Below are 12,938 nucleotides of genomic sequence, written 5' to 3' on the forward strand. Positions count from 1 at the left end.
ATGAAGTTCATTACAAATTATTTTAAAACATATTCAGTGGTCAAAATATGGTTTGTCCACTTTTATTGGAATTGGTTAGCTTAGGAATTCAATTGTTGGTTTTTTAGGTTGAGTGACATAATTGAATTATCGTGTGCAGTGACCTATTTGACCCTTATTTTAAAATGTAAATATTTTTTAGATAATCATTTTGGTCCTCCGTTAGATACTTAGATAAGGTATTAAAAGTCGTTAAATGGGAGGGTATTAATCGAATTTCGCTTGAGAATACTCATTTCCTACCCAATTAAGTCATCGGCTTTTCTACTCTCTAACCGGTTATCGTTGCACGTTGGGAGGGTATGTCCAGAAACAGAAAAATGTTCTCCGGCGACCGGAAAAACGAAAAGCCTCGACACAACCTCAAGCTACAGAAGAGCAGAGGAGAAGAAAGCCAAAAACACTGAAAAAAGAAAAAGGGATAAACGGCGGAGATTAGACCTAGAGAAAGAGAATGGAGAAACAAATCTTGTGAGAATTGAGAGAGCGAGAAGCAGGGGAAGGGAAGTAAAAGACGAAGGCAGGTAGCGACATCCTCTTGCGAGAAACATCAGATTCCGACCATTGCTTGCAGCAAGCAAAGTCGCAACTTCCAAACAACGGGATTCACCGACTTGTTGAACCCATCTCACTACCCTCGCTGCAATGTGTCATGATTCTAGAAGATGAAAACCATCTTATGAAGGCTGATACCAAGGTGGAAGAACAGGAAGGGAAGCAGTTTGTAGGAGTTGGTTCTAAAACGAAAGTCAAAGACCAAAACGCTGTCGTTTTGGGTTAATTCGAATAATCAAGCCACTTATCTAAACGACAGCGTTTGAAGGGAAGTCGTTGGAGCCGTTGCAGAGAAGAGCTAAACGTCGTCGTTTGAAGTTAACCGTTGGAAGCAGTTGTGGAATTCCCTGACGACGCCGTTTTGATTCAAATTCCAGTACAGATGCTCAGCGCGAAAAGGGGAGTTCGTTGGGATATTTCTGATTTGTTTTAGCTTGTTTTTGCTATTTATTGTAAGGAATTTTTGCTTTGGGATTTTTTATCTTATGCTTGGACAATTTTCTCTCTAAGAGATAAACCCTAATCTTACCTCTTTACCTCCATTCTTCTACTTCTTTACCTCCTTCTTCCCTTTACCCCAAATCTGTTCTTTGTTTTTGGAGCCTATTTGCAGGTCTGTAACACAATGCCACCTCATCTCAAGCCTCAAAGCATGCGATAGAGTATGGACTTTTAGTATATTTAACTATTTGCATTATAATTATATATATCATAAGCTTCGGGGATTTTTCTGGAATTAAACTTAGGAAATCAGGGGCAAAAACCCAAAAAAAGAAAGGAAAAAAAAAAATCAGTTTTCTTGCGATTGAGCTTCTCGTCCATGGCGTCTCTGTGATTCAAAGCTTTAAGCCCTGACCAGCTCTGTGCCTCTGTTTCTATTGTACTACCTCAGTTCGGTATTTCACTTTTCCTCTTTATTCTACTTCGCATAAAGAGCAATTCTAGGGTTTCATCGTTTCTGAGTTTGAAAGATCGGATATTTGTTCTTGAATTATTGTTTTTATATTATTTTCCTATTTCAATGGGCTGAATTCAGTTGTAGCTGAGTGTCTCTCGTATGATGATATTATTAATGAAGTGAAAATCTGGTTTTTCTTAATCAAGCATATCTGATTTCTGCTCATTTCCTCGGTGGAGATCATTTATGGGTTTTTCGATTTTTTCCCCTTGTTTACATTAAAACATTTTAAATGTCATTTTGCATCCCTAAACATGGGTAGGAAATGGTATTCTCAAGTGAAATTTCATTGATACCCTCCCATTTAAGGTCTAACGGAGGACCAAAATGGGTAGGAATTTGTTTTCCTTGTTCTTAAGGAAAACTTTTTTCAATGGAAAATGTTTTCCATCCAACCAAACAACATAAAACATCATTTTCCTTCACTTTTAGGAAAACATTTTCCATGGAAAATGTTTTCCATCCAACCAAACACCCCCTTAAAGTCCAGGACTTAATTAGGTAAAAAAAAATGTCGAGGATCAAATTTGTAATTTCGCCATAGTTGAGGGACTATTTCGGTAATAAATTCAAAAAATAATTTCAAATTATATTCTAAAATCTTGGTGGGAGAATTGAGCCTGATCTATTTGACTTTTTTATATATAGGATAGGATTTGAATTCGTCTTGGGAGGCCTCAGAACTCAGAAGCCCCATTTATGCATCAACCATGGAAGAAGCTATACAGAGAATAGTGGCAGATCTTGAAACCCAAACGTCCATTTCAGAAGCTACTCTTAAAGACCTCCAATCCCTCTTAGATTACACTCTTAGTACCCAAGATTCCATAGATCTTGAAACCCTCTACCATGAACTTTCTTCAAGAAACCTCTCACCCACTACACTTTCCAACTCAATATCCTCAACCATGGACTCTGCTCCACCCCAGGATTCGATTTTGGCCTCAACTGTTTACTTATCTCTACTTCTCTCCCCAAATTGTCCTGTCTTTACTCTGTTCACTCCCATGGCTTTTATGTCGCTTCTCCGGTCCATTCGCAGAGCTTTGAAAAACACGCCTTTTCCTTCCGGAGTGAATTCCGGGTTAAGACAACCGGGGAGGAAAAGGCAGGGGAGTGGTCGTGGAGGTCCCGGTAAGAACAGGGGAAAGAATGTGGAGCATGGTGTAGATGAGGGTGAAGATAGAGTTTTTGATGTCAGGGTTTTTTTCTGTGTGCTTGAGAGGTTGGAATTGGTGATGGGTTTGGTCCATTTGGATAGATTTCCGGACTGTTTGAAGAGTTTAGTTCAAACTGTGGCTGACATTCCCGTAATGGCAAGTGAGTTTTCTGGAGATTCAAGGATTTATATGAGGTTATGTGAGTTGTGTTCACGGGTCTTAAGTGAAGTCCTTAAGGCTGAGCATGGGGATCTGAGGGTTTCCACAGCCGAGCTTTTGAAATCGTTGACACCTTTGATTCTTTTGGTTAAGTCTCAAGCAAAGACCTTTGCTTTAGAATTTGTGGTGAACAGGATGGTGAATATGGCCAAAGATTCACCCGTGATAAAAGAAGCAGTTTTAAATTTTCCTAAGTATTTGGTCCAGAAGTCTCCAGAGAAGGCTGAGCCCAGGGCTTCAGCTGTGGGGTCCATAATACAAGTTGTTAAAGTATTAGACTTTGAGGATCAAATTGGTTTTGCTGATTATGTGGTGAAGATGACCCAAGGGAAGGGACATTTAAGGCTTTTGGCTGTGGATCTCATTCCAGCATTGATCATGTCATTGAAAGATCCACTTGGATGGGATTCAGATAGTGGGAATTCTTGGGGGTTGAGGTGTTTGAATGCATTGATTCAGCGGTGCTCAGATGCAACTGCTGGGATTAGAGCTCGGGCTTTGACTGTTTTGGCTCAATTGGTGGTACACTTTTCTGGGGAGGATAAGAGCAGATCAATGTTGAAGGAATTAATGGGGTTCAAAAATGATGGGTCTAAGTTGGCACAAGATGGAATCAACTATATCTTGAAAAGCCGGTGTATGGATGAGAAAGCTGCAGTAAGGAAGGCTGCTCTTCTTCTTATATCCAAGTTGACAGCTCTTTTAGGCAGTGCTCTTGATGAAGATTTACTCAAGACAGTGAGCATTGCTTGTTGCGATCCACTTGTTAGCATAAGGAAAGTGGCTATTTCAGCTCTATCAGAGGTTAATTAACTTTTCTGCAATATCAGCTGTTTCCTTATGTTATTATGTTATTAACTTGGCTAGTAGTTTTAGTAGTTAAACTTCTAAAATTCTAATACTGCTAGGTAAATACAATTCTAGATGAGAAGTTGAAGCTTGAAACTTTTTGAAAGCACTCTCTTTCATATTTAGTCATAAAAGAATATTAACTTTACATTTCATTAACAGGCTTTTAGATTGAGCTTAGGAGGAAGTGTGACAAAGGAGTGGCTTCATTCAGTTCCCCGTCTAATAACTGATAATGAAACCAGCATACAGGAAGAATGTGAAAACTTGTTCCTTGAATTGGTTCTCGATCGAATCTCACTGGCTGGATCTAGCAGTTGTCAACACCAAATATTTAGTCTTCCCGAGTCAAATGGAAGTTCCAAAAGCTCAGACATGGAAATTGAAGAATTGTATCGTGGTGGAGTTGTACTTCTATTGAGAGAAATCTGTAATGGTGAGGTGACACCTTGGGTGAAGAAGATTTGTGTAAGTTTAGGAAAAAAGAAAAAAGTCAAGCCTAAGATTGCTATTGCACTTCAAAATATCATAAGGGCAGCTGAATCACTATGCCTGAGCCATTCCTTGCCAATAGAGAAGTGGACTGCACCCTTGGGTGCTTGGTTTCTTTTATCAGAGGTGTCAGCATTCCTGCCTCAAGCTGTAGACTGGGAGTTCCTTCATCATCATTGGCAGCTCCTTGACAAGTATAAACCCAAGAATAATGTTGAAAACCAGTTTGTACAAAGAAATTTGAACTCAGAGGAGTTTGGTGTAGAATCAAAATCTGTTACTTGGGCAGGAGATCGTGTTTTCCTTTTGCAAACAATCTCTAATGTATCTGTGGAGCTACCTGCTGAACCTGCAGCTGACCTAGCTCATAATCTTCTCACTCGTCTAGAGCAGTTCAACATGCATTCAACAGAGGTATGTACTAATTAATCAGTACCTTTGTGCAATTATTATCAATCGTGATGGTGATGTTGTCTTCCCAGGTTGATGCTCATGTGAAAGCACTCAGAACGCTATGCAAGCGAAAGGCTTTGAGCCCTGAGGAGGCTGATTCCCTTGTTACAAAATGGGTTCACCAGCTTCTCTCCAAAGTGTCCAAAATTCTAGATTTGTATATTTCGAACAACAAAGAAACAAATGAAGATAGTGCGTTTCTTACACCACCAAGTTTTATAAATGGAAAGGGGAAAAGAAGTGCATTACTATCGCAAACAATGACTGCAGTTCATACTGTTGGATGTTTGATTATTGTTTGCCCTTCAGCTGTTTTGAAATCCATGATTCCAGTTCTACACACAATTATCACTTCTGATGCTACTGATCCAAGAGCTAAGAAACTACCGGGACCTTCAGTTTCTATCAAGCAGACAGCTCCTTCCTTGTATGTTCAAGCTTGGTTAACCATGGGCAAGATCTGCCTTGCTGATGCTAAACTTGCAAAACGTTATATTCCTCTGTTTGTCCAGGTACATGCATTCTTACCAAATCTGCTCATCAAAATTCACTTTTGTATTATTTAACTTTTAAATAATGATATGCAATTACGTCTTTCTAGGAGCTTGAAAAGAGTGATTGTGCTGCTCTTCGCAACAACATAGTTGTAATGATGGCAGATTTTTGTGTACGCCATACATCTTTAGTGGACTGGTGAGGACCATATTTGCTATACATGTATTCTAATTACCAAGTTCAGTATTCTTATATGTTTCTATTCTGACAGTTATCTCTCAAAGATCACCAAGTGTCTACGTGATTCATGTGAATTAGTTAGACGGCAGACATTTATACTACTTGCAAGACTACTGCAGGTGTTTCTTGTTTTCTCACATATTCATTATATTTTTCATTTCAAACATCAGTTAAGAAGTAGCTACTGTCTCTATTTCAGAGGGACTATGTAAAGTGGAGAGGAGTTCTTTTTCTTCGGTTTTTATTATCTCTCGTTGATGAATCCGAGAAGATAAGACAACTAGCTGATTTCCTCTTTGGGAATATTTTAAAAGGTGATTTTCACTGCACAACTTGTATAAGAAGTTCTTTTTTTTTTTTTTTTTTTTTTTTTTTTTTTTGTCTCAGAATTGTGATGCATGTTTACTATTTGTTTGTTACAGTAAAGGCACCACTTTTGGCCTACAATAGCTTTGTGGAAGCTATATTTGCTCTGAATGACTGCAATGCTCATACTGGATCTAGTAACTCCCAGCTTTCAAGAAATGAAAGCCGGCTTTTCTCAATTAGGTGAACAGTCTTTAAATATGAAACATGTGTATTTCATACGATAATTTTTTAACATATGGCTGGCTATTCATTAGAGGAAATGATGCAAAGTCAAGGTCTTCAAGAATGCACATTTATGCCACTCTGCTTAAACAGATGGCTCCAGAACACCATTTAGCAACATTTGCTAAAGTATGTGCAGAGATTCTTGGTGCAGCATCTGATGGTATGCTCAATCTAGGTGATACTACTGCACAGTCAGTTCTGCAGGTATAGTATTATATTTGCTGCCAATAGCCTCCTTTACCGTCTCCCAATTTTTATTTATTTTTTATTTTTTTTTTCTGGGGATTGACACCTTTATACATGCACACAACACAAAATATCATTTTGCTAAGAAATAAATTGAATTTGTTTTTGGTATTTGCATGTCTTTCATTCTCTACTTTTACAGACCGAGGGTTTTGATTTGGTTGGATAGTCTATTTTGTGATTCATATATTTTGAGTATGCATGCAGGATGCTTTCCAAATTCTGTCAAGCAAAGACATCAGGATTTCAACCAGCCGTGGAATGCCATCTGACTTGCCTGACATAGATGAAGAAGCCGGAGACAGTGGAGGAGCATCTGCAGCTGCTGTTAGGGGAAATGCCATAACCCAAGCTGTCAAGAAAGGGCTTATCCAAACCACCATTCCCATCTTCATTGAGTTAAAACGTCTGCTCGAGAGCAAAAACAGCCCTCTCATTGGTTCTCTCATGGAATGCCTCCGGATCCTTCTCAAGGACTATAAGAATGAGATTGACGAAATATTGGTTGCTGATAAGCAGCTTCAGAAAGAGCTCATCTATGATATGCAGAAATATGAGTCAATGAAGGCTAAATCTACAGCTGCTGATGCAGTTGCAACCCTGCAAAGATCAGATTCCTACCAAACCCCGGCAGATCCAATGGTTCCAGGTTCAAATATCATGAAGAGTAAACTGAAGGCAAAGCTGCACAGCAATTCACAGGTTGCTTCAGCAATGGCAGATGCAACGGCAGCAGCTGTGCTAAGGGAAGTCAATCAAGGCGCTGCAACGCCACCACTCAGTGCAATGAGGGCACCTAAGCTCAAGTCTTGCTCAGTAAGAACAATGGCGGCTAGTCGAGGAGGAGAACGGTCTGCAGCTGTAATAGAATCTCTTAGGAGAAGGCAGTCGTTTGATTCTGATGATGAAAATTGAAGTTTAGCACCCTCGTTTTCTTTTTCTATGATTTTGATTGCCTATCTATGTCTTGATTGTTGTGGTTTGGTTATTAAGTGTGGTTTTAGTTGACAACCGTTGTTGTCTTTGGTGTGTTTTTGACTTATGATTTTGGTTGGCTTTGGTATGGTTTAAGTCGTGGTTTGAGCTTCGAGGAGGAAACATTGGGAAGATTGTGATACTCCGTATTTGTTAGGCATTGTATGAGTGTCGTGCGTTCCGGGTTCTCGTACAAGTGTCAATTTTGTGAATTTTTGTAAATTTCTTTTGGGAGGTGTTTGTATGGGAGGAGTATGGTTGTTCTTAGCTTGTGAAACGTTGGGAGGTCTTTGTACGAGGCAAGTACACTCGTACATGCATCCGATGAGTTTACGTTGTATTTTTTTGAAACGTTCATACTTAGCTTGTATATCGTTTGGGAGTGTCTTGTACGGTTGTACATGGCTCGTACATGCGTCTAGACGGGGTTCTATTCTTTTTTTTAGGCACTTTCAAATTATTTTACTTAGTGCTGAACCCTTAAATCAGCTTATTTTAAATTATTCCATCACATTATTAAACCTCAATTTTATCGGATTTATTTTATTAAATTTTCCCTAAGATTATTCAAGTTATCAAGTCCTTGTTTTCTAATTTCATTCTATTACTTGGGTTTCAAGTCTGACCTAATACCATCCTAAATCGGTAAATCCTATTCCCATTATTTCCTCTTCTCTTTTCTCTCATTCTCTTGGTCGTTCCTCTCGTCTCTCCCTCTTTTCCTCTCACTTTGTTGCTAATTAAGAATAAGAAAAATACCAAATTTTGTCTCGTTAGTTGTATTGCTTAAGGTTTTCCTCTCCGTCAATAAGTCGTAAGTTTCCTAGATAGTCTTATATTTTTTGGGTAGTGCTAGGGTTTCATTGGTTTGTTGATTTATGTGTGATTCGAGAATTATTATTATCGTGTAGAAGATCTAGCGGGTGTGGACCATCGATTCTAAGTTTTGGTGCTTTGGATTTTGATTGGTTGAGGTAAGATTTATATTCATCACTTTTACTATACCCAAATTGATACTCATGGTATTTTGAGAAATTATTATATATTTTACAAATTGATTTTCTGAAAAATTTCCATTGTTATGTGGATTTTGTGAAAATATTGTGTTTGGGTGAAGTGATTGATTTTTTTTTTTTTTTTTTTTTTTGAGTGTATATACAAATTCCTGAGCATTATGCTATTTTTCAAAGTATATGGACATTTATATTTCGAGTACAAGGTGGAATTTTTTAAAATTGGTGAATCATTGTGGTTTTGGATTTTTCACACATTGGTGGTGGTGGTGGTGGTGGTGGTGTGTGTGTGTGTGTGTGAATTCACAAATTTGGTTATATTATTGATTGATACTTACCGGAGTGGGCTGAGTAGTTAATCACACGATTGGTTTTGATTTTGGAGTTTATTATTACATATCGGTGTGGGCCTGGTAATTAATCCCACGGACTCCCCGAGCTTTTTCTACTCATTAGGCTTGCGTCCCTTTCGGAGTATACATACTTAAAGAATCAGACTCGAACCAACTGGGGTGCATCTGGTTGGTTTTGGTTTGGGGGTGTAACTGTCTAAGTATTGACTTCTTGATGGGTATTTTCATCATTCCTTGACTTGGTGCTAAATTATGTATATTTTTATAATGAAATATAACTTATGTTTTATAAAATTCTAGTTTTGTGTGAGTAAAATTTTATTTTGGTGTGAGTTATTTTTACAGTCCTCTATAATATAGTTATCCTCAATACAATTATATATATATATATATATATATATATATATATATATATATATATATATATATATATATATATATATATATATATATATATATAGGGATCAGTTCACGTGCGAAGACTACCCCAGGTGAAAGATGAGGTGAAATTTGAGCTAACTCAAATTAAGAAAAATTATTTTTTTAAAATGCACTATCGATATTTTCATCTCTTAAGCTTTAGAATATGAACAAACAGGTGAATTTTTCATTTCTCTCAGATATTCTAAAGCTATTTGTTCTTGAGAAATTTGAGGAAGTGCTGTAGATTTATGATGGGATGAAATTGGTTGATTGTAAACCCGGTACACTTCCTATATATAATAAAGCTATATGGTCTTGTGAAAATTGAATGTTGCATTTAATTTTCACAAGACCATATGACTTTAAGATGTGAAAGTCTTGTGAAAATTAAATGGGCTTTAAGATGTGAAAATTACTTTAAGATGTGAAAATTAAATGCAACATTTAATTTTCACATCTTAAAGCCATATGGCTTTAAGAAGCATGCATGCAACCCCAAAGTCCATAAGTTTGAAATTAATATATAGCATAGCTATGTGGCTTAATATTTAAGATTGTTGATGTGCATATTGAGGACTACGGAGACAAAGATGCGTTATTCGTGGATTCATCGGATACTATCCAACAACACTCTCCAACTTAATTGACGTGAAGTATGCTTAGTAACATTAAGATTATATTCTCGAATTATTAGTTCTCATCTTTTATTGATTACACACTTAATTCGATAGTATTTGGAAGAAAAAAATCAATGTTCTAACTAAGATTGTGATTTTGGTCTTTAAAGGTCAATTGTATGTTGCTACATCTAGAGTTAGAAATCTCAAAGGTCTAAAAATTTTGATCCGTGGTGACTCTAAAATTGTAATTCAATTACTATTGTAGTTTACTAAGTTCTTAAAATTTATAATATTAAATACTATGTACTAAATTTTTAATATAGTTTAAGATTTGTAGTAATCACCCACCTTAAATATTATTTTAATTGTAAATATATTTATGTTCATAATTTTATCATAGGAATTCACACATAATAATTATTAAATAACAAAAATTTTATATATGAATAAACCTCATATAGTGTATATTTTTATAACATATTTTCCGTGCATCGCACGGGACAAATGCTAGTTTCTATAATGCCCTGATTCATAAATTAGGCAGGGCACAACTAAAAGAGGCTGGATATGTATTTAAAGTTGGAATGCAGATAAATAGCGTCAAACCAAACACTTCAAGATATAAAACTACACACATTAAGTTATAAAATCACGCACCTTAAGGTATAAAACAATGCACCTTAAGAAGGAAAACAACACACCTTAAAAAGAAAAACCACGCACCTAAAGCTTTAGACCGGTGCACCTTAAGAAGGAAAACAACGCACCTTAAGAAGGAAAATCACACACCTAAAGCTTTAGGCCAACGCACCTTAAGTTTCAACAACTGACGCACTTTAAGCACACATACCACGTACATTAAGAAGGAAAACCATGCACCTATAGCTTTAGAACTACGCACCTCACCTTCCGTGGTACCCACTCGAGAGGTTGTAGAATCGAGTAGTGAGGTAGAGCCCAAAACCACTGGAGGAGACAAACCATTCGCAACTCCTAGTTCTTTTGATGAAGGAGTTTTAGCATCTACAGATTCTAGCTCATCTAGTGGTGGAAACATGGACGCGCCACCTGGTGCGAGCTCAGAGAATCTATTTTCCGTTGATGTTGGTTAGGACTAGACACCCTCACCTTCACCAAGGCCAGTGGATCATTATCTTCTATGACGAATTTCTTAAAGACCATGACCGAGGAACAACAGTCAGTTTTCAGAAAAGGTGAAGATGGCTATCAAAAGGACTCAAAAGTAGCAGCTGCACTACAAAAAAATACGTAAATAGCGACAGACACATTCCGTTGCTAATATAGCGATTGAATATCGACAATGTAATGACAAATTTTACTTTTTTTTGATAAATAGACTTTTAACGACGGATTCGTGACGAATTTAGCAACGAAAATATTCCGTTGTTAAATACGTAGCTAATTTTAGCGGTAAATTTCCGCACAAAAATTAGAGACAAAATTGCGACAAATTTTTGCGGGCTAATTCCATAACTTCAATTGCTACATATTAGCGACGGGTATATTCATCCGTCGCTACATTTTCAAGCCAGACTCGTTTTTGTTTGCATGTTAGCGACATACTTGTTTATTCGTCGTTATCTAGTGACGAATGTTCAAATCTGTCGCTAAATATATATACCGGGACTATTCCATCGCAAACGCCGAGAGAAATATAGCGACGGATTATTTTTGTTTTGCAACGAAACTTTTCATCGTTAACAGTAGCAACGAAAATAAATTGCGTCACTAATCTTAGCGACGGATTTCACCTGTTTAGCGAAGGAAACGGGTTCGTCGCTATTTTCGTATTTTTTTTGTAGTGCTGAGACCAAATCTCAAGTGCACAAGGAAGCCCATGCCACTAGAAGATTTGTCCTCTCTCCGAATCAACCAACCGAATCAGCAAAGATAGATAATCAAGAATTCAAGGATTTGGTGGTGGAGTCCTTGTCATACTATGAACAGATGAAGAATTAGACCAACAAGCACTGGACACTATTCTTGTCATATGCTCAATACATTATTTTGATAATTTGTGCCATTTTAAATAAACTTGAAATTGAAGTACAAGTACCTAATCTTTTTATTTATTTTGTTGGTTATAGGATATTAGAAGGGGATTGAACTCAGTTAAGAGGATATGTAGAGAGCATGAAATTCCAGGGGTATTTGATCCGATATTTGAGTTGCTTGAGTGTGAAGATAGGTTCTTCACTGCTGTTGAAGTTACTGCTGGAAGCCTGGAAACAGGTAGGGGTGCAATTAGTAATTGTAAATAAACACCAGTTCAATCTTTCCCATCATTTTCCTCTAACACCTTTTTGATATGGCTTTAATGTTTAATATTTCAGCCTGGGAAGAAGCTCCCTACAAGGAGGCAGTTGAAATAATTGATGTTGGATCTAGGTCTCTTCTGTCTATTCATTATTACTTCTTTTTGTCAAGTTCAGTAACTTTGTTTTAGTGTTGTTTTTAAGAACCTCATGCCATAAATAGTTGTTTCATAGAATGTATTGAAACGACTTGATAATGTGGATTGATGATGTATTATTACTTGAACTTTATGTAGATTGATAAATTTTTAGAAATATGTATTTTTTTTAGAATTAATTGTGTTTTAGTATGTTTATTGTAGTTTTATATTAATATTTTAAAAGCTCATATTACTATTTATAAAAATAATAATAATTATAAACAATTTTTTTTTAAATAATTAAAAAATGCAACGGAAAAAAAAATTGACGACGGAATATTCGTTTCCAAAATGGTGACGAAATTAGCGTCAAAATAATTTCCGCTACCAAATTGTGACGGAATTGTGATGCCTTATTACGTCACCATATTTTGCGACGGAATTATTTTGTCGCGTACAAAAAAATGACAAGTCGATAGACGATAGAACGAATTCCGTCACAAAACGTGATTCGCGACGAAATTTTATTGTATCGCAGCAAAATTTTTCCGTCGCAATTCGCGATTTTTTCTTGTAGTGTAACAAGAGATAACAAAAACCAAAGAAAAAAGAACCCCTTTATTTCAAAAAAAATAATAATAAATAAATAAATAAAAAACAACCCCTCTACACTTTATGTAGTACCTCTGTGTCCAAGTCAGAAGTGAAATGAAACAGAATAAAGTAAATATGGAGTATGATAATAGCTACTTTTTAATTGATGTTTGCAAGTAGTATAAATATCCTCCATCTTACCAATTCACATGAATTGCAAAAACACTTGATGAGCTTTGAGAGA

General features: G+C 36.6%; 1 protein-coding gene across 4 annotated transcripts; it reads left to right on the forward strand.

Moving 5' to 3' along the window:
• Window positions 1-552: 552 nt before the first annotated feature.
• Window positions 553-7,501, forward strand: LOC109151990 (condensin-2 complex subunit D3-like). Of its 4 annotated transcripts, XM_019299582.1 has the most exons (11): window positions 553-686; window positions 1,222-1,256; window positions 2,206-3,735; window positions 3,943-4,686; window positions 4,755-5,237; window positions 5,327-5,418; window positions 5,492-5,579; window positions 5,660-5,774; window positions 5,883-6,009; window positions 6,084-6,258; window positions 6,508-7,501. In XM_019299582.1, exons 3-11 carry the CDS (start codon window positions 2,263-2,265, stop codon window positions 7,213-7,215), a joined length of 4,005 nt encoding a protein of 1,334 aa, XP_019155127.1. In that variant the 5' UTR covers window positions 553-686; window positions 1,222-1,256; window positions 2,206-2,262; the 3' UTR covers window positions 7,216-7,501. The 4 variants fall into 4 exon arrangements, with proteins under 4 accessions (XP_019155127.1, XP_019155126.1, XP_019155124.1 ...); XM_019299581.1 differs by lacking the exon at window positions 553-686 and having other exon boundaries at window positions 1,233-1,256; window positions 2,201-3,735; XM_019299579.1 differs by lacking the exons at window positions 553-686; window positions 1,222-1,256 and adding an exon at window positions 1,312-1,490 and having other exon boundaries at window positions 2,201-3,735.
• Window positions 7,502-12,938: the final 5,437 nt, after the last annotated feature.

This window comes from Ipomoea nil, unplaced genomic scaffold (assembly GCF_001879475.1).
Source record: "Ipomoea nil cultivar Tokyo-kokei standard unplaced genomic scaffold, Asagao_1.1 scaffold2338, whole genome shotgun sequence".
Taxonomy (NCBI): domain Eukaryota; kingdom Viridiplantae; phylum Streptophyta; class Magnoliopsida; order Solanales; family Convolvulaceae; genus Ipomoea; species Ipomoea nil.

Coding starts and splice junctions, on each gene's coding strand:
- LOC109151990 (XM_019299582.1), top strand. CDS start 2,263: ATGGAAGAAGCTATACAGAGAATAGTGGCAGATCTTGAAACCCAAACG. Junction 3,736..3,942: donor CTATTTCAGCTCTATCAGAG/GTTAATTAACTT, acceptor TTTCATTAACAG/GCTTTTAGATTGAGCTTAGG. Junction 6,010..6,083: donor AGCCGGCTTTTCTCAATTAG/GTGAACAGTCTT, acceptor GCTATTCATTAG/AGGAAATGATGCAAAGTCAA.